This window comes from Hemitrygon akajei, chromosome 3, assembly GCF_048418815.1.
Source record: "Hemitrygon akajei chromosome 3, sHemAka1.3, whole genome shotgun sequence".
Taxonomy (NCBI): Eukaryota; Metazoa; Chordata; class Chondrichthyes; order Myliobatiformes; family Dasyatidae; genus Hemitrygon; species Hemitrygon akajei.
In genome coordinates, this window is record NC_133126.1 from 61,352,551 (window position 1) to 61,373,088 (window position 20,538).

Consider the following 20,538-nt stretch of genomic DNA (forward strand, 5'->3'; position numbering starts at 1 on the left):
TTCAGCATTCAACACAATCATCCCCTCAAAATTCATCACCAAGATCAAAGAGCTGGGCCTCAGTACCTCACTGTGAAACTGGATCCTTGATTTCTTCTCTGGAAGACCCCAGTCAGTAGAGATTGGCAACAGCATCTCCTCCACACTCACCATCAGCACAGGTGTACTACAGGGCTTAGCTCCCTGCTCTACTCACATTATATTTATGATTGTGTGGCTAAGTACAGTTTGCAAATGACTACACTGTCCCAATCAGAGCCAGTTAGCCTGAACTCAGCGGCTGAGAAGATGTTGGAGTCGATTATTAAGGATGTGGTTTCGGGATACTTGGATGCAAAAGATAAAATACGTCAAAGTCAGAATGGCTTCCTTTAGGGAAAAATCTTGCCTGACAAAATTCTGAGGAAATAATATGCAGGATAGACAAGGAGAATTGGTGGATGTTATATACATGGATTTTCAGAAGGCCTTTGACAAAGTGCCACACACGAGTTTGCTTAACAAGACAAGAGCCCATGACATTACAGGAAAGATACTAGCTTGGATAGAGCATTATCTGATTGGTAGGGGGCAAAGAGTGGGAATAACGAGAGCCTAGCTACCGGTGACTAGTGGAATTCTGCAGGGGTCAGTGTTGGGACTGCTTCTTTTTAGGTTGTATGTCAATGATATGGATGATGGTTTTGTGGCCATGTTTGTGGATGATATGAAAACTGGCAGAGGGGCAGGAAGTGTTAAAGAAGTAGGAAGGCTGCAGAAGGACTTGGACAAATTAGTAGAATGGCAAAGTGGCAGCAAATGGAACAGTGTTAGGAACTGTATAGCCATGCACTTTGGTAGAAGGAATAAAAGCATAGACGATTTTCTAAAGGGGGAGGAAATTAAAAATATCTGAAGTGCAAAGGGACCTTGGAGTCCTTGCAGGGTTCCCCGAAGGTTAATTTGCAGGTTGAGTCAGTGGTGAGGAAGGCAAATGCAATGTTAGCCTTCATTTCGAAAGGATTTGAATATAAAAGCAAGGATATAATACTGAGACTTTAAAAGACAGAGGAGAGGATTCACTTGGAATATTGTGAGCTGTTTTGGCCCCTTTATTTAAGAAAGGATATGCTGACTTTGGAGAGGGTTTAGAGGAAGTTCACAAGAATGATTCCAGGAATGAAAGGCTTTTTGTATGAGGAGCAATACACTCTGGGCCTGTACACGCTGGGATTTAGAAGAATGAGGGGTATCTCATAGAAACATAACCAATGTTGAAAGGCCCAGATAGAGTAGATGAGGAGGGGAGGTTTCCAATGGTGGTGGAGTCTAGGACCATAGGGCACAGCCTCAGAATAGAGGGACACGCATTTAGAATGGAGATGAGGAGGAATTTGTTTAGCTAGGGGCTGATGAGTCTGTGGAATTCACTGCCATAGGTGGCCGTGGATATTAGGTCATTGGGTGCATTTAAGGCAGAGGCTGATAGGTTCTTGATTAGTCAGGGTGTGAAAGGTTACAAGGAGAAAGCAGGAAAATGGGGTTGAGAGGGAAATGGATCAGCCATGATGAAATGATGAAGCAGATTCAACGAGCTGAATGGCCAAATTCTGTTTCTATGTGTTATGGTCTTGTGGCATATAAGAGGGAGATTGAAAGTCTGGTGGAATGGTGCCACAACAACAACCTCTCAATCAAGGTCTGCAAAACCAAAAGTTCTGATTGTTCACTACAGGAAGAAGCAGCTGGAAGTCCATAAGCCAGTCCTCATTAATGGAGCAGAAGTGGAGTGGGTCAGTAGCTTTAAATTCCTTGGTATTAACATATCAGAGGATGTGTCCTGGGACCAGCACACAAGACATTACAACAGCTCCACTTTCTTAGAATGTCATTGATCGTTTGACAAATTTCTATAGATGTATCGTGGAGAATACCCTAACTGGTTGCATCAGGGCCTTGTATGGAAATACTAGACTGCCAAATTCATATGGATTTTCAGGAGTTAAAACCTGCATGTTTAGCAATTCCATTCACTTTAACAAAGAGCGAAAGACAGCGAGTGAGAGGGATGGAGAGGAAAGTTACAGCAATTCACTTATCTGAATTAATAAATAAATTTGAAGCTTAAAAATATTGTTTATGCATATCTGTGAATGCTGGTAAAATCAGACATCCCACAGATCAAAGCAGGTTTTGTGGGAAAGGTTGGTCCTAGTGGGTCTTTCCAGGTAAAGATAGATATTATGCTTGGAAGTAACAACAGACTGTACATAAAAGAGACAAATGGCAAAGAATTTCAAGGTGTTTACAGGAACATTACCAAACAAAATCTAACACAGAGCCACTTCAGAAAATCATACATTAAAAAGTATATTAAAAATAATATATAAATGACTGCTAGAGGGATTTAAGGAGAGAATTCCAGAGGCTAGGGACTTATCATTTTAAAGTATGGCTTCCAAAGATATAACATCCATGATGAGAATTGCTCATGAGGTCAGAATTGTTGAAAAGTCATGGATATATTGTAGGGAAGATAACAGAAAAAGGCACAGTTGGATGAATTTTTACTTTAACAAAAAAGGTTAGTTAGCAAATGTATTGTTGATGGGTGAATCTAAGAGAGAAAAAGGAAGAAGGGTAAAGAGAAGAGAGAGTAAGCAGAATGAAACTTAACTATTTTTAATATCAGTACAACTGTTGAATAATTAACAATATTCCCATTTGAGAATTTTTGAATAAAATGATTTCAAATGTTAGAAGTTTAGCACCTTAGTCTTGCTAGCAGACAATGCCAAGGAAAAACACAGGGATCTATTTTGCTGCAACTAAATTTGAAGAATACTTGTCTCTTGGTCTGAAGTAGAGGAAGAATTAAATCATCTGCATAACTGCGTCATACGTTAAAATGCTTCCTGTTTTCTTGTTTAAAATACAGTTAGTGTATTTAACTTGCCGTTGACAAGATTCATTCTTATTGTTCTCAAGTTGCAGGCAACATAAAGATAGCTATATTTGTTCATCCATAAATGTTTCTCTTAAATACAAATTTTCAATTTCAAGAGGTGCCTCAATGGGATTTAAATAAATGACTTATAAGTTGGTAGCTAAAAAAAACTCTGTACAATCCTACTGTTACCATAATTTTTTTTTGCAGTTCTGAAATCACTACTGTGGGCTTATTTTAGTACATACCCTCTGTGACCGTCTGGAGTTTTGATGAGCGTTCAGAATCAGGAGAGTGCAAAGGCTCTGGTTCTTTCAAGCTTTCCAAATGTAAGAATGGATCATATTCAACAGAGGCTAGATCTGACAAGCTCAGAGGAAAGTATCTAGGATTACTTAAGTACTGAGCTCCATACACACAGCTATGCAGCACCTAATGATAAAACAAAAACAAGGATTTATAATTAGGATCAATAGTAATCACTGCAAATGAAACAAATGAATGCTAACCTAAGTAGTGAAAATCCATAATTAAAGTACTGGCTCATAATATGAAGACAGCTATTCTTAAGAGACAAAGACAATTGCTTTTAAAGATAAATAATATTATAATTAAGACAACTAAAAGAAAGTCAACTGATATCAAAATATTGGATTTGTGCCAAGAATCAATAACTCACTCTTCTACACTCTTTCCAGTTTAGTAACTGAGTAAGCAAAAATTTATACAGCACTCTCACGTGCAGTCTGCACAATCTTCTTCACAACCAACACCACTGCATCACAACTTTTACACTCAACACCTTGGCTGATGACTCTACTTCCAGTGAATCATGTACTTGTACTCCAAGGTCCATGGCATTTAATACCATCATTCCCACAATCCTGATCGAGAAGTTGCAGAACCTGGGCCTCTGTACCTCCCTCTGCAATTGGATCCACTACTTCCTAACCGGAAGACTACAATATGTGGGGATTGGTGATAACATGCCCTCCTTGCTGACCATCAACACTGGTGCACTTCAGGGGTGCGTGCTTAGCCCACTACTCCACTCTCTATATGCAAATGACTGTGTGGCTAGGCATAGCTCAAATACCATCTATAAATTTGCTGACGATACAACCATTGTTGGCAGAATCTCAGGTGGTGATGAAAGGGCATATAGGAGAGAGATATGCCTACTCGTGGAGTGGTGCCACAGCAACAACCTGGCACTCAACGTCAATAAGACGAAAGAGCTGATTGTGGGCTTCCAGAAAGGTAAGATGAAGGAACACATACCAATCCTCAGAGGGATCAAAAGTGGAGAGCAGTTTCAAGTTCCTGGGTGTCAAGATCTCTGAGGATCTAACTTGGTTCCAACATATCGATTTAGTTATAAATGTGGCAAGACAGCAGCTATACTTCATTAAGAGTTTGAAGAGATTTGGTATGTCAACAAATACACTCAAAAACTTCTAAAGATGTACCGTGGAGTGCATTCTGACAGGCTCCATCACTGTCTGGTATGGGGGGGGGGGGGGGGGTGGGAAGAAGTGCTACTGCACAGGACTGAAAGAAGCTGCAGAGGGTTGTAAATCTAGTCAGCTCCATCTTGGGTACTAGCCTACAAAGTATCCAGGACATCTTTAGGGAGCAGTGTCTCAGAAAGGCAGCATCCATTATTAAGGACCTCCAGCACCCAGGGCATGCCCTTTTCTCACTGTTACCATCAGGTAGGAGGTACAGAAGCCTGAAGGCACACACTCAGCAATTCAGGAACAGCTTCTTCATCTCTGCCATCCGCTTCCTAAATAAACATTGAACCCTTGGATACTACTTCACTTTTTTGAATACACAGTATCTGTTTTTTGTACGTTTTAAAAATCTATTCAATATACGTATACTGTAATTGATTTACTTATTTATTATTTTCTTCTCTTCTATATGATGTATTGCATTGAACTGCTGCTGCTAAGTTAACAAATTTCACATCACATGCTGGTGATAATAAAACTGATTCTGATTCTCTGTTCGATGACACTCAATCTAGGCTCAACTGTTCACTTTAAAAATTATTAATGGGTTTTCACTTTCCAAACCTCACATTTAATTGATTGAAACTATTTGCAATCACTTATTCAGCTAATCAAGAACCCCCTATAATTTTGCTGATCTTCTTCATTGTCCACTATACAAACTATTTTAGTGTCATTGGCAAACTTACCATGTTTTGTACATTCTTATCTGAATTATTAATATGAATGACAAAAAGTAACAGAACTGAGGCACACCATTCATCATCATAGCTTGTCACACCAGACAGCCAGCCACTCTAGTGTTGTTTGGTTGATGTTGAGCAGGTCAGTGTCAGCTAAATCAGGTGAGAGTGGGCAGTTGCGCAGAACATGTTCAATGCTTTGCACCCTTTTGCCACACTCACAGGATTCGCTGGTCTTTAAACCCACTTCACCATTATTGTCTCCCGTCCTACAAACTCCTGCTCTCGCTCTGTTTAGAGTGCACCACTTCTGTCTTTCAAGCAGTGCCCCGTCGGGCAACGTTTCTGTGGGTTCTTGCACTGTATTGTTTGATGGGGTTCTGCCTTCTGTTTGCTACCAGAGGTCAATCCCGTATGTTTGGGGGGGGGAATGCTCCGTGTGGTAGTTCCTCCACTGTAGCAAAGCTTTTCCTTGATTTTAGGCTGTTGGAAACTGGCACATGATGACGTAGTGGGTGCTGTGGATCCGAATTCTGTTTACCTTTTTCAATTTTTGTTGTAGTGTCCTTGGATCTCTGGGGGAGCAATGCCTGCAAGTCTGTAAATGATGTTAGTGGGTGTGGGGTGCAGTGTGCCCGTGATTATTCGGCAGGCTTCGTTAAGTAACGGGTCTATTTTCTTTGCATGGGCTGATCTGCCCCACACAGGTGCAGAGTATTCTGCAGGAGCATAGCAGAGTGCTAGGGAGTTGATCTAAGTGTGCGAGCACTGGCTCGCCATTTTGTGCCTGCTAATTTTTTCAAGAGAGAATTGTGAGAGCCAACTTTCCCTCGGAGTTTGTGGATGTGGGATGTGGGTGGCAAATGACAGTGTCCTATCCAGTGTCACGCCCAGGTAAATTGGAGGCGGATGGTGTTCGAGCTCCTTCCCACACCAGAAGATCTTGAGTTTCTGAGCTGCTTCTCGATTCCTCAGGTGGAATGCATGCACTTGAGTTTTTGATGGATTTGGGACCCAAGTGATCCAATAGGTGGTAAAAGGCACACCATTAATCACAGGCCTCAAGTCCGCAAATCAACCTTCAACCATCAAGCCAAATCGTGTATCCAATTAGGCAGCTCTCTCAGGATTCCATGCGATCTAAACTTCCTAAGCAGCCCATCACATGGAACCTTATCAAAGTCCATACTAAAGTACTTAATAAACCATGTCTACTGCCTTGCCTTCATCAGCTTTCTTGGTCACCTCATCAGATATTTCAATCAAGTTTGTATGATTTCCCAAGCACAAAGCCATGTGTCATTACAGATATACGCACATCTTATCCTTCAGAATCTTCTCCGATGATGGATTTGTGCTGCAGCTCGATGGCTTCAACATTCTCCACAAACACAGGACAGCTCAGCTTTTAAAGGCAGAGAAGATAGAGTATGCTTTATGATTAATTCACCTTGGTGCAGAAATGTGAGTCCTGTCTCAGTCCTGCTCATCCAACTTGGAACACCTAGGGGCCAGGCCAGCATGAAGTCTCTGAACAACTACCACCAAATTAAAGGCAGTGAACCACAGCAGTCAACACACTTGACCAACGTAATAGCACTATCAGAACAGTTACCATGCTACTCCATGTCTACACTTCAGAAAGTCCGGGCACCTGGCTGTACTTTTACTCCGACTTCCAGCATACAGGAAGGGACTAAAGACCGTTAGCACCAGAGGCGAGGACCAAGAAGGTATGGTCAGCAGGTGTGGAAGAGCACTTACAGGACCTCTGAGTTGGTGAACTGGATAATATTTAGGGATTCATCTTTAAGTGTGAATGAATATGCCACAGTTATCACCAACTTCATCAAGACCTGTGTGGATGAGTATGTGCCTTCAAGAATATACTGAATATACCCAAATCAAAAGCCATGGATGAACCAGCAGATCCATACACTGCTGAGGGCCAGCTCTGTGGCATTCAAGGTCGGTGGACAAGAATCCAGGTTGACCCACAGAAGGCTATCATGAGAGCGATAAAACAATTCCAATTGAGGTTAGAGGTAAGATCCGATATACATCAGCAATGGGAAGGTTTGCAGGCTATTATTTCCTTTAAAGTGAAACCCAACATAACATCATGAATGGCAGTGAAGCTTCACTCCCAGATGAACTCAACACCTTTTATGTACGCTCTGAAAGCAAGAATAAAACTACATCAATGCGAATCCTTGCAGCATCCAGTGACACTGTAATCTCTGTCTCAGAGGCTGATGTCAAAACGCCTTTCAAGAGGGTAAACCCTCGCAAGGCATCAGGCCAATATGGTGGGCCTGATAAGGCTCTGAAAAACTGTGCCAACCAAGTGGCAGGAACGTCAAAGGACTTCTTCAATCTCACTTTGTTGTAGTTAGTGGTTCCCACGTGCTTCAAAAGGGTGACAATCATACCAGTGCCCAAGAAAAGCAGGGTGAGCTACCTCAATGACTATCATCCAGTGGCACTCACATCTACTGTGATGCAGTGCTTTAAGAGGTTGGTCATAGCTCTAAACAAAAGCCTGGACCATCTGCAATTTGGTATCAATAGAGCTACAGTGGATGCAATGTCACTGGCTCTCTACTCGGTCTTGGATTACCTGGACAATAGTAATACTTCTGCCAGGTTCCTGCTTATTGACTACAGCTCAGCCTTCAACGCAATCATACCCTCAATTTTAATCAAAAATCTCCAAAACCTGAGTGTCTGTATCTCCCTCTACAAATGGATCTTTGACTTCCTCACCAGAAAACCACAGTCTGCGTGAACTGGAAATAACATCCACTCCTCAATGACGATCAACACTGGCGCATCCCAAGTATGCCTGCTTAGCCCACTGCTCCATTCTCTCTACACCCACGACTGTGTGGTTAGGCACAGCTCAAATGCCATCTATAAATTTTCTGCTGACACAACCATTGTTGGCAGAATTTCAGATAGTGATGGGGATGCATATAGGAGTGAGATAAATCAGCTGGTTGATTGGTGTCTCAGCAACAACCTTGCACTCAATGTCAGTAAGATCAAGGAAGTGATTGTGGACTTCAGGAAGGGTAGGTCAAGAAAACACTGACCAGTCCTCATCAAGGGATCAAAAGTGGAAAAGATGATCAGTTTCACATTCCTGAGTGTTAACATCTCTGAGGATCTATCCTGGGCCCAACATATTAATACACAAAGAAGGAATGACAGCAGCTATATTTCATTAGGAGTTTGAAGAGAATTGGTATGTCACCAAAGACACTTACAAATTTCTACAATGTACTGTGGAGGGCATTCTAACTGGCTACATCATTGTCTGCTCTGGAGGGGCAAAAGCACAGGAAAGGATAAAGCTGCAGAGAGATGTAAACTCAGCCAGCTCCATCATGGGCACTACACTCCCAAGTATCTAGGACACCTTTAAAAGGTGATGCCTCAAAAAGGCAGCATCCATCACTAAGGACCCCATCACCCATGACCTGCCCTCTTCTCACTGCTACCATCAAGGTGGTGGTACAGGAGACTGAAGACACACACTCAACATTTCAGGAACAGCTTCACTTCCACCATCAGATTTCTGAATGGATAATGAACACTTCCTCAGTATTTTTCCTCTCTCTTTTTGCACTAATGTATATTTAGTATATACTTATTGTAATTTAGAGCTTTCATTGCTTTGTATCGCTACAAAACAACAAATCTCATGACATATGTCGGTGACATTAAGCCTGATTCTGAATCTGATAACTTACCCAACACTAAAGTCAAGGTCTATCACTGCCATTAACCCATTTGTAAATTCAACCGATGATGCTCAGAGAAAACAGAATCTACCAAAGCCGGCAGGCTCAAAACTTTGTTTTGGGGGAAAGAGGAAGGGAAGTCAATGCAGGTTGCGGGTGGGAGGATAGCAGTACGGTGTTGATGTATGGAGTACTGTACACAGCATTGAGAGATCAGAAATTCTGCACAGGTTACTGTAATTTAAGTTGGAAACCAATGGTGGTGATAGTAGTCAAATGGCAGACAAAACTGTATTGAAACATGGACTTTGTGGGGATTAAAAATCTGTACAATTTTAATAAATAAACTTAACTTCATAAGAGATCATAACATGATAGACTTCACCTTGCAATTTGAGAGGGAGAAGACATAGTTGGATGTATCATAAGACATAGAAAATCTAAGGCGCATCACAGGCCCTTCGGCCCACAATGTTGTGCCAACCATGTAATTTACTCTAGAAGCTTCCCGACTACATAGCCCTCTATTTGAGAAAATAACAAGCATAATAGACAAAAGAGAATCGGTGGCGAGGTTCAAAAATCTGAGTTGCAAATGGACCTGGGAGAGCTCATGCAGTACTAGGGAGGCCTCACTTGGAGTATTGTGAGCAGTTCACACTCCTAATTTAAGAAAGGATGTGCTGACATTGCAGAGGAGGCTCATGAGAATGATTCCGTGAATGATAGAGTTATCATATGAGGAGCGATTGTTGGCTCTGGGCTTGTATTCGCAGGAATTTAGAAGAATGAGAGGGAAATCTCATTGAAACCTATCAAATGATGAAAGGCCCAGATAGAATGGATATGGAGAGGACGTTTCCTATGGTAATGAACTCTAGGCACACTTTCAGAATAGAAGGATTCCACTTGGAGTGGAGATAAGGAATAATTTCTTTAGCCAGAGGGTGGTGAATCTGTAGACTTTATTGTTACAGATGGCTGTGGAGGCCAGATCATTGGGTATATTTAAGGTGAAAGTTGATAGGCTTTGATTAGTCAGCACATGAAAGGTTGCATGGAGAAGGCATTAGAATGGGGTTGAGAGGGAAGTGAATCAACCATGATGAAATGGTGGAGAGGACTTAATGAGCAAAATGGCCTAATTCTATTCTTCTCATGGTCTTATAGCAGGATCACTTTCACTACTATGTCCATTTCCAGACCATTTTTCGCTGAGGGCCAAGAATCTATGGAAACAAACTCTTGAGTATTAAGGTACAGGCAGAAGGCTACATGATAAGCAAAGAGGAAAAAGTTTATCATGATTATATGGGAAAAAACAGGGTTGAGGTTATATTCAAATCAGCTAATATTTTATTTAATGTTAGAAGTTCAAGGGACCAAGAAGCCTATTCTTGGTGTTAAGTTTGCATATTCATATGTATTTATGTAGGCTGATTACTTCTTTGGTAAAAACTTCTCTTTTCCATGCAGACTTAGCATTGATTTATTCCTCCTAAATTTCCACATGCCCTTACTTTTCTCATGACCATGACACTGATAAATGCATCCCACAGAAGGGCAAAGATCAGTCAATAATCCATTTAATGTATATTTGAAAGGCACACAGAGTCACAGGGTCATACAAAACTTTGAAAGGCTCATCAGGCTACTGAGCCTGTGGCAAGCATGAAACACCTATCTACATTAATCCTGCTTTAATTCTCCCACATTTTCATCAACTCCTTCCAGATTATACCATTGAATTGCAAAATGCCTATTTGCAGTGTCAATTAACCCCTCAACTCATGCAAAGTCCACAACCCCAGCACTTCATGTCAGAATTGAACATGCCAAAAGGGCTAACACGAGGAAATCTGCAGATGCTGGAAATTCAAGCAACACACACAAAATGCTGGTGGAACACAGCAGGTCAGGCAGGGCTTTTGTTGTGGAAAAGAAGAAAAAGTAGTTTCAAAATTGGTCTTGGCAGGATACAGGAGTGATTTTGTTTTGGGTTTTAGTTGGTTAATCAGGAAAAAAAATCAATCCTTACAAACATACTTTAAGAGTTAGGGGAGTTATAAATGCTCAGCGGGCTTCAAAACTGTGCAAAGTATTCCAAGTAGGCTTTACCAATACACGCTGTACAACTGTAACAAAAACTCGCCATTCTTAAACTCCATTCCCTTGGCAATGAAGACCACTATGTGGCTTGCCTTTTAAATGCTTGTTGGATCTATCTGCTAAATTTTTGTGATGTACTTGAACACTTAGATCCCTCTGAACTTCATTCATTTGCAGTTGCTCTCCATTTATATAATTTGCCTTTTGATTTCTTTTACCAAAGTGCATAACCTGACACTTTCTCACTTTAAACTGAACAAATTTATCATGCTGGATACTAAGCCAGAAAGAATCCAATTGGTTTATGTTACTCCCCCACCAGATCAAACTCCACCTCCTCCCCAACACCAACGTAGTTAGAAAACTGAATCCAATTAATTTAATGACTTGTGTGAATGTGCACCTGACCCTGGAGCATGTGAACAGATTCAGAGTTGCGGCTATGGAGAAAAAGTGCTGTAGAAGTTTGTTCATTCAATTTTGCTGTAATACTACAGACTGTTCCTTGATTCAATAAAAATCATAAAGCAAATACAAATATATTTTTTCATGCAAATTATACTAATGCTTACCTTGTAAATACAACTGAGAATAGATTTGTCTGAATTGTTCTTATCTTGTCCTGCAGCTTGGACAACTTGTAGCAATGTTTTTAAAGGCAGCACCATACACCAGTCCAAAAGGCACAGCAATAAAGACACTACCAGCTGTTAAGTGCAGGTGATAAAAGAGAAAATTAATAAAAGCTATGTCTTGCAAACATACTAAACTCCTACCCAACTTACTCATAATTACACAACACGTACTTACTCTTTTATCTTGTTCATGTGGAGATACTTCAGTGCTCGGCAATAGGTAGGTAATTGTTGCCATCAAAATCTATTCAAAAATGAGAGAAATTTATGCTAAAAGAAAAGTTCTCCTAGTTATCTAGAAAGAAGACAAGATTTCCAGAAATGAAAAAAAGGTCGGAATGCAATTATATTTCACAAGACTAACACAAGTCCTCTCCTGGGAAAATGGAGAAAGATCGGAAAACACACAAAATGCTGGAGGAGCTCAGCAGGCCAGGCAGCATCTATAGAAAAGAGTAAACAGTCAACGATTCAGGCCGAGATTCTTCATCAGGACTGGAAAGAAAGTTGAGAAGTCAGAGCAAGAAGGTGGGGGGGGGGGGGGGTGGGGGGAGAGGGGGGAAGGAGATTAAACCATGATGTGTGCGTGCCAGCCTACTGTAAAGGAGCTGGATCCAGCCCATTGCAATCACTGTTGCTACATTTACCTGGACTTGATAAGGAAGTTAATCAAGCTGAGCATGTGAAGCTTGGATAGCATATCATTGAGGCCCTGCACTTGGTAAGCTCTGGATGGCATTTGACAGGAATTCTACATGTTACCTTATTTAATGATTTTACAGGCTCAAAGGGATAAATGCTCTATGTCTATTCTAACACTACCATTGTTCCTTTCGGACTCAGGCTGAAATACAGAGGATGGGGAGGAGGTCTGGCTCCTGTACAAATAGCATGCAGGCCCACCGGTTTGTGGACATGCCCTGGTGCTCATGAACCAGACCTCCAGCTATGGGTAAATAGCCCCACTGCCTTGTGGGCAACCTCAGGAGAGACGGGGACAACCTGAGTAAATCCAGAGTGGAGCACCTAAGGCATCTGGATGTCATTGAACATCTCTCCGGCAGCTCCTGCAGCCAAGCTGGTGCCAAACATATTGCTGCATAAGCTTTCCTTTGGACTATACTGGCGAGGCCAAAAGGGGGATCTTGACGAATGGGCATCTCAGGATCTCCATACCTTACGCCCAGGCTTGCAATAATAAGTAAATGAGCATGATAAAGTAAAAGTATCATCGCATGGCTGAAACTAATCATGGTTTCAAAACAAAACATTAAAATAAATTGGAATGTTTGAGACATTAAAGATGTTAAGATTTTAGAAATAAGGTACTCACAAAAATAGCCACTTAAGGAATTGAACTATTACCCAAGGGCACAATACTACTCATTATATAAACATTTTCGGGCAATTCAAGAAATACTGTTTGCCGCATCCAAGGATTATGCTTTTTCCTACTCCTGTCTCCTTCCATTATCCATTACGAGCATGTCTTTTGAAGTCTAAGCCTTAAAATGTGGAATTACATCTCGAACAATCATATAAACTCTTTCTATTATATCTTACCATCAGACTAAAACTTCATACTTTTGGTAACAGTGTAATTGTTTTTTGCTTCCGTTATTAATTTTTGGCTGTTTATCACCGAAGCACTTTCTATTATTTGCCTGTTACGAACACCATAAACATAAATATTATCCCCAAGCAAATAAGAATATCCATATAATGAAATGTATATTACGTAAGTTTATTGGCTACAGTCTTCAACTGAATATTTTACAAGATATCACTTTTCCAATGAATGGAAGAAGTAAATTTTTACCTCAAGTATCTTTTTCGGAGAATCTGGTGGATAATTCTGGAGCTTGTCCACATAATTGATCAATAGATGTAAAATATCACAAGCCACTTGTGCGACAGTTTTGTTTGGGAACTGTAGATACATGATAGCAAGTTTATGGTCCTGAAAATCTAGTTTTTAAAGACGAGTCATAATAAAATTATGGAAACATGTTTTACCTTTAAGGTCACACAAATTACATTAAGAGCATCTTTGATTTGAGGATGATGAGTGCCATGTACTAACTCTTCACACAGCCAAATGCCAAGGCTGCAAAGTGCAACACATCTGCAAAAAAAAAATTGTAATGCCTATTATAATCTTATACTCAGTCTTAAATGGTGCATGAGTAATTTTCATGTGAGGTTAACAGGTGAAGATGTTTCCTTTAGAAATTACCTTAATCTGTACTGTGTGTTTACATAAATTCAAATATAACATGCTACTAATCTCTAAAATGTATCAACACAATTGGGCCAGATTATGCTCTATTGCCTGATATGATAGCATTGGTTATGGCAAATGAGCCAGAAGGGCAAAGTCAAGTAAGTAAATATTTTAAAACTAAGGTATTAAAAATCTCCAAAAGTAACAGCTGAAGAAATGAGATGCCTTATATAAACATGAATTTTGCTTGCTAGAGAGATGAACTGATGACAAATAATTATTAGATCGTCAAAAGGGTACTTCTACTTTTTGTGGCAATTTCTGAACCTACTACATTATTAACAACTTTGCACCAGTCAGTAATTTCAAAAGGCAAGACTGGCAGTGAAGTATTTTATTTTCATGAAGAGATGACAAACAGACCCCGAATGACAATCTTTGCCATGTTACATTTAACCATGCATTTTCTCTTAACCTCAGAATGAGAATCAGAATCAGGATTATTATCAAAGGCATGTGCCATGCAATTTGTTACCTTTGTAGCAGTAGTTCAATGCAATACATAATATAGAAGAAAGAAATAAATCAATTACAGTATATGTATATTGAATAGATTAAAAATTGTGCTAAAGCAGAAATAATATATTAAGTGAGGTAGTGATCATGGGTTCAATGTCCATTTAGGAATCGGATGGCAGAGGGGAAGAAGTTGTTCCTGAATCATTGAGTGTGTGCCTTCAGACTTCTGTACCTCCTACTTGATGGTAACAATGAGAAAAGGGCATGCCCTGGGTGCTGGAGGTCCTTAATAATGGATGCTGACTTTCTGAAACACCGCTCCTTGAAGACATCCTGGGTATTTTGAAAGCTAGCACCCAAGATGAAGCCAACTAAATTTATGACCCTCTGCAGCTTCTTTTGGTCCTGTGCAGTAGCAACCCCCACCCCCACCATACCAGACAGTGATGCAGCCTGTCAGAATGCTCTCCACAGTTCATCTATAGAGGTTTATGTTGACATACCATATATATCTTCAAAATCCTAATGAAGTATAGTGGCTGTCTTGCTTTCTTTATAACTTCATCGATATATGTTGGGACCAGGTTAGATCCTCAGAGATCTTTACACCCAGAAATGGCTCACTCTCTCCACTTCTGATCCCTCTATGAAGATTGGTGTGTGTTTCTTCGTCTTACCTTTCCTGAAGTCCACAATCAGCTCTTTTCTCTTACTGACGTTGAGTGCAAGGTTGTTGATACATCACCACTCTACTAGTTGGTATATCTCGTTCCAGTACGCCCTCTTGTCTCCAACTGAGATTTTACCAATAATGGTTGTATCATCAGCAAACTTATAGATGCTATTTGAGCTATGCCTAGCCACACAGTCACGGGTATAGAGAGAGTAGAGCAGTGGACTAAGCACACACCCCTGAGGTGCACCTGTGTTGATCATCAGCGAGTAAGGATCCAACTGCAGAGGCCCAGGTTCTGCAACTTGTTAATCAGGATTGTGGGAATGATGGTATTAAATGCTGAGCTAAAGTCAATGAATAGCATCCTGACGTAGATGTTCATATTGTGCAGGTGGTCTAAGGCCGTGTGAAGAGCCATTGAGATGGCATCTGCCGTAGATCTATTGTGGCAATAGGCAAATTGCAGCAGGTCCAGGTCCTTGCTGAGGCAGGAGTTCAGTCTAGTCAAGACCAACCTCTCAAAGCATTTCATCACCGGGCGATAGTCATTAAGGCAGCTCACATTCTTCTTCTTAGGCATTGGTATAATTGTTACCTTTTTGAAGCAAGTGGGAACTTCTGCCCATAGCAGTGAGAGGTTGAAAATGTCCTTGAATACTCCCGCCAGTTGGGTGGCACAAGTTTTCAGAGCCTTACCAGGTACTCCATTGGGGCCTTCCGCCTTGTGAGGGTTCACCCTCTTTAAAGACAGCCTAACATCAGCCTCTGAGACAGAGATCACAGGGTCATCAGGTGCAGCAGGGATCTTCACAGCTGTATTGTGTTATCCCTTTCAAAACAGGCACAAAAGGCGTTGCTTCACTACCAGATGAACTCATCGCTGCCATTCATGCTATTGGGTTTCGCTTTGTAGGAAGTAATATCTTGCAACCCTGCCAGAGTTGTACATCCGATGTCTCCTCCAACCTCGTTCAAAATTGCTTCATTGCCCTTGAAATAGCCCTCCACAAGTCATACCTGGTTTTCATACCTGGGTTGCCAGACTTGAATGCCACAGATCTAGCCTTAGCAGCCAATATACCTCTTGGTTTATCCACGGCTTTTGGTTTGGGAATGTATAGCAAATCTTAAAGGCACACACTCATCCACACAGGTTTTAATGAAATCGGTTAGAACTGCATATTCATCCAGATTCAAAGATGAATCCCTGAATACGGTCCAGATCACCAATTCAAAGCAGTCCTGTAAGCGCTCCTGTGCTTTCCTTGCCCATATCTTTTTCTCATTACTGGTGTTGCAGTCTTTAGTCTCTGCCTATACTCAGGTAGTAGAAGTACAGCCAAATGATCAGACTTTCCAAAGTGAGGGTGTGGAAAAGCACGGTAGGCATTCTTGATAGTGGTGTAACAATGGTTCAATGTGTTTTTTCTTCTGGTATTGCAAGTGATCTGTTGATGGTAACTGTTTAGTGAATTTTTCAGACTGGTCTGTTTAAAATCCTCCAGAACGGTGGTGAAGGCGTTAGGGTGCGCTGTTGCGTGCATGTTGATCCCATAGCATGGATCATCTAAAGCCTGACTGACATTGGTCTGAGGTGGAATGTATACCACTATCAAAATGATCACGGAAATCTCCCGTGGTAGGTAAAATGGACAGCACATAAATGCGAGATATTCCAGGTCTGGTGAGCAGAATTCGGACACCACTGATATATTTGTGCACCAAGAGGAGTTGATCATGAGGCATACTCCTCCACCTTCATTTTTGAGAGAATCTATAAATCTATAGACCTGACAAGGCTCTGTTAAATAAACAGCCATTCTAATCCAGCATACAGTCAATGGCCACATTATTAGGTACACCTGTACACCCACTCATTTAATACAAATATCTAATCAACCAATCACATGCAACACAATGCATAGAAGCATGCAGACATGGTCAAGTGTTGTTTAGACCAAACATCAGAATAGGGAAGAAGCGTGATCTAAGTGACTTTGACCGTGAACCGCTGGTGCCAGGAGGGGTGGCTTGAGCATCTCAGAAACGGTCGATCCCCTGTGATTTTAGAGTTTACAGAGAATGGAGTGAAAAACAAACAACAACAAAAATCCAGTGAACGGTGCAGTGGGCAAAAATGCTTTGTTACTAAGAGAGATCAGAGGAAATTGGCCAGACTGGTTTAACCTGACAGTAAGGTGGCAGTAACTAAAATAACCATGTGTTACACAGTATTGAGCAGAAGATCTCTGAACGCACAACACGTCAAACGTTGAAGTGGATGGGCTACAGCAGTAGTAGCCCACGAACATACACTCAGTGGCCAGTTTAATAGGTATCTAATGTTGTCACATCTCATCTAGTTACTTGATAATATTTGGAAATATATTATTGTTCCCTCATTATCAATGGCTTTTTAAAAAAAACTGGAACATCATTTACAACACAGTTGAAGAGGTGCAAAAAGGGAGGAAAAAAAAACGAAGAAAAGAAAGTGAAGTAGTGTACATGACTTCATTGCCCATTCAGAGATCTGATGGCAGTGGGGAAGAAGATGTTCCTACAACGCTGAGCTTCTCTCTTCAGGCTCATGTACCTCTTCCCTGATGACAGCGACAGAACTGGGCATGTCCTGGGTGATAGGGTCCTTAATGATGGATGCTGCCTTTTTGAGGCATCCCCTTTTGAGGATGTCCTTCACTCTCTCCTCTTGAAGAGCAGTTAGGGATGTGTAGTAAATACTGACTTTGTCAGAAAGTAATTTTTTAAAAAGTTAATTTAGAATAAAGATTTTATGACAGAACTGGACGTACAGATTCATTTTCATTTCCTTGGAGTTTTCAGCTTCATTCCACCTAAAATGGCTCACAAAGCATGATATATTTATATACAATATTGTATCTCTATATTAAATAAAAGTAGCATCACTCGAAAATAACAGAGCCATAAACAAATTATTGTACAAGCTCAAAAACAAATTTTCCAAACGAACCTGCAGCCAATTGAATTGACAGTGATTTTGTATTGCCCACTGTATTCTCTGGAGCATTTGGACTGAATGGGATGAACTTTATTCAAAAGCTAATGTAATTTACTGGGAGGTGTTACATGGTAATCATAAAAAGTCTGAGATAGCTTTTTATGCCCTATCCCTTGATCACCATAAAAAATAGGCATCACAGTGATGGAAAACTTGTATTATCAATTGCCATCATTTGGAAATACATACCTAGCTGGCCCTGAAGGTTCTTCCCTTGCTGACTTTAAAATGCTCTTAATTACAAGCTCCTTTGAAGACAAATACAAAGGGCATCATAAGGTTTTCAAAATGTTAGCAAATGAGTAAAAATTGGTCAAAAATAACTGGATTTAATGAAAAACATATGTTGAACAGAAAAGTTTTACATCAGAATCCTTATTTAAACAATTTTCAAATATTAAGTATTAAATATTAATGCTTTACATCAATTCAAAACAAATTAATAATGCCTTTTAAAAAGCAAGGTAGGAACATAAAAACTTGGGATATGCTGATTTGAAACAGTTAATCTCATTTGAGACATTAAAGAAAAAGAAGTCATAGCTATCAAATCATCAACTTTAATTAACAATTAATAAAATTTTCATTAAAATATTCACCAGAAGACAAAATAATTGGATTCTTTCCTCAGACAGAATTAAGTACAATTTAGCTAGTTCTTTCACCACACAATATGCCACAAATGTACTGAAAAGAAAATCTCATTAGAATTATAATGACAGTCCCTAGTGTACTGTGAGAAAGAGGTTCACAAATAAGGCCAAGTATGTAACTACTTTCAACATTCACTGTAAATTTCTAAAAAGAACCATTATTGGAGGTAAATATGCTTTTAAAAAGGTGACCTGATTTGAATATTTGTTTCATAACAATCTTACTTTTGATGTTAAACACCACACTGGGGTTTGACAAAGCTTTTTAATGCAGGCAAAATAAATGTCATTTTTCCATCAGTGGCAATTTTCAGCTGGTATTACAGGTCAATGGGTGTACTCCTAAAACATTTATGAGATGCAACTACACTGAAGTCTATTGTTGGACAGGGTAGTGTGTCACTTCCTCATTCATATTCCCCATTTATCTTATCAGAAAATATTGTGACATCTGATTCCAAAGAATTTCTGAAGTAAATATATTAAAGGATTGGAAACATAAAGACTTAGAAATTAGAATTACACTTGTTCATCCTTCACAACTTTTCAGTTCAGATGACAGCTTCAAAACAAAACAGCAGACAAAACTTCAGTTTAAATCTAAATATAAATATTAGATACCTCAAATTCAGAAAAGCAAAACATTATGTTTGGTTTGTATACAGTCATTTCAGGTAAGAAGTTCTTAAAAAAGACTAAATTTATTAGCTATAATTAGCTCAAGGAAAATTAAGAGTTGTAATAATATTGTCATGTGGAGCTGGTTTTGGACATTAAATTGTATTATTAAATCACCTGGGAACCTAATTTTGTAACTCCCAATTTTACAGCACATATTAACACTCTACAGATAAATCACCAAGCAACATTTCACCAAATCTAATAAGAATAATCACTTCCCCTTGACATTCAGTAGTTTAACCTATGAAATGGGATCCTGAAGGATCAGGTGACCTCAAAGAGAATCAGGCAGATGCGGACTTGGAAAGTTGTTATCTGAATATTTTAGAAATATGTGAATGCTTGTAATCTCACTGCAACCTGCCCTACGAAATTCAGGCCCAAGAAGTTGGCTATGTTATATGGGGAATTTAAAACATGCCCAGAATGAAACCTGATAAATAATGGAATTGAGAAAAAATATTATACTATTTCATTAAGTGTTTGGCAGTAAAAGAGATTTCAGGATGAAATAAAAAATGGTTAAAATATCTATTAACACTTTAACCAGAAATCTTACCTTAACATCATTACATTTTGTGGATAAAATATCAGTAAGAGAAGGTTGTAATGTAGGGAGGTCATCATATAAATTTGGGAAACAGACTAAAGAACCCAGAAGAATCTGAGCTTCAACTCTTGGTGCCTGCAATGAAACAAGGATACACGTCAAAGTTACAACAAGTGTTGTTCCACCTTCATTTTCATGGACAAAAAGACAAACAACATGATCAATTTTGATTTAAAATGTAACAGCAGTCCAAATGTAAAACTGATGCAAATTCTTTAAATGAATGGATTATCATGAAATGTTTATATGTTTTGTTGCAGCACTTTGGATTGGTTAATTGACCAATTAAACTTAAAGTTGAAGATTGCTGGAGCATTCCTTCTCTAATTTCATAGTTGCAGAGAGGGTTGTTGCATTCTTCATACAGTTAGTACATAATTGAAATAATACTTAAACAGCAAAGCAATTGCTCAGCACTCCCTCCATCGCCCATCTCAAATTACAGCCATAACACTTGTTGATATATCTCCACCAATTTACACGAACAGCTAATAAATATTGGCTATTTATTTAATCACA

General features: G+C 39.7%; 1 protein-coding gene across 11 annotated transcripts in view; it reads right to left on the reverse strand.

Annotated features, from left to right (window-relative positions):
* Positions 1–20,538, reverse strand: part of ralgapa1 (Ral GTPase activating protein catalytic subunit alpha 1) — a 202,987-nt gene that overhangs the window by 75,190 nt on the left and 107,259 nt on the right. For all 11 annotated transcript variants that reach the window (XM_073039975.1, XM_073039978.1, XM_073039977.1 and 8 more), the window contains 7 exons: positions 19,969–20,094; positions 18,265–18,323; positions 13,633–13,741; positions 13,436–13,546; positions 11,792–11,860; positions 11,554–11,688; positions 3,175–3,358 (listed from right to left, as the gene is read on the reverse strand). In XM_073039975.1, the coding sequence (XP_072896076.1) occupies positions 3,175–3,358; positions 11,554–11,688; positions 11,792–11,860; positions 13,436–13,546; positions 13,633–13,741; positions 18,265–18,323; positions 19,969–20,094 (793 nt within the window). The remainder of the gene's footprint in view (positions 1–3,174; positions 3,359–11,553; positions 11,689–11,791; positions 11,861–13,435; positions 13,547–13,632; positions 13,742–18,264; positions 18,324–19,968; positions 20,095–20,538) is intronic.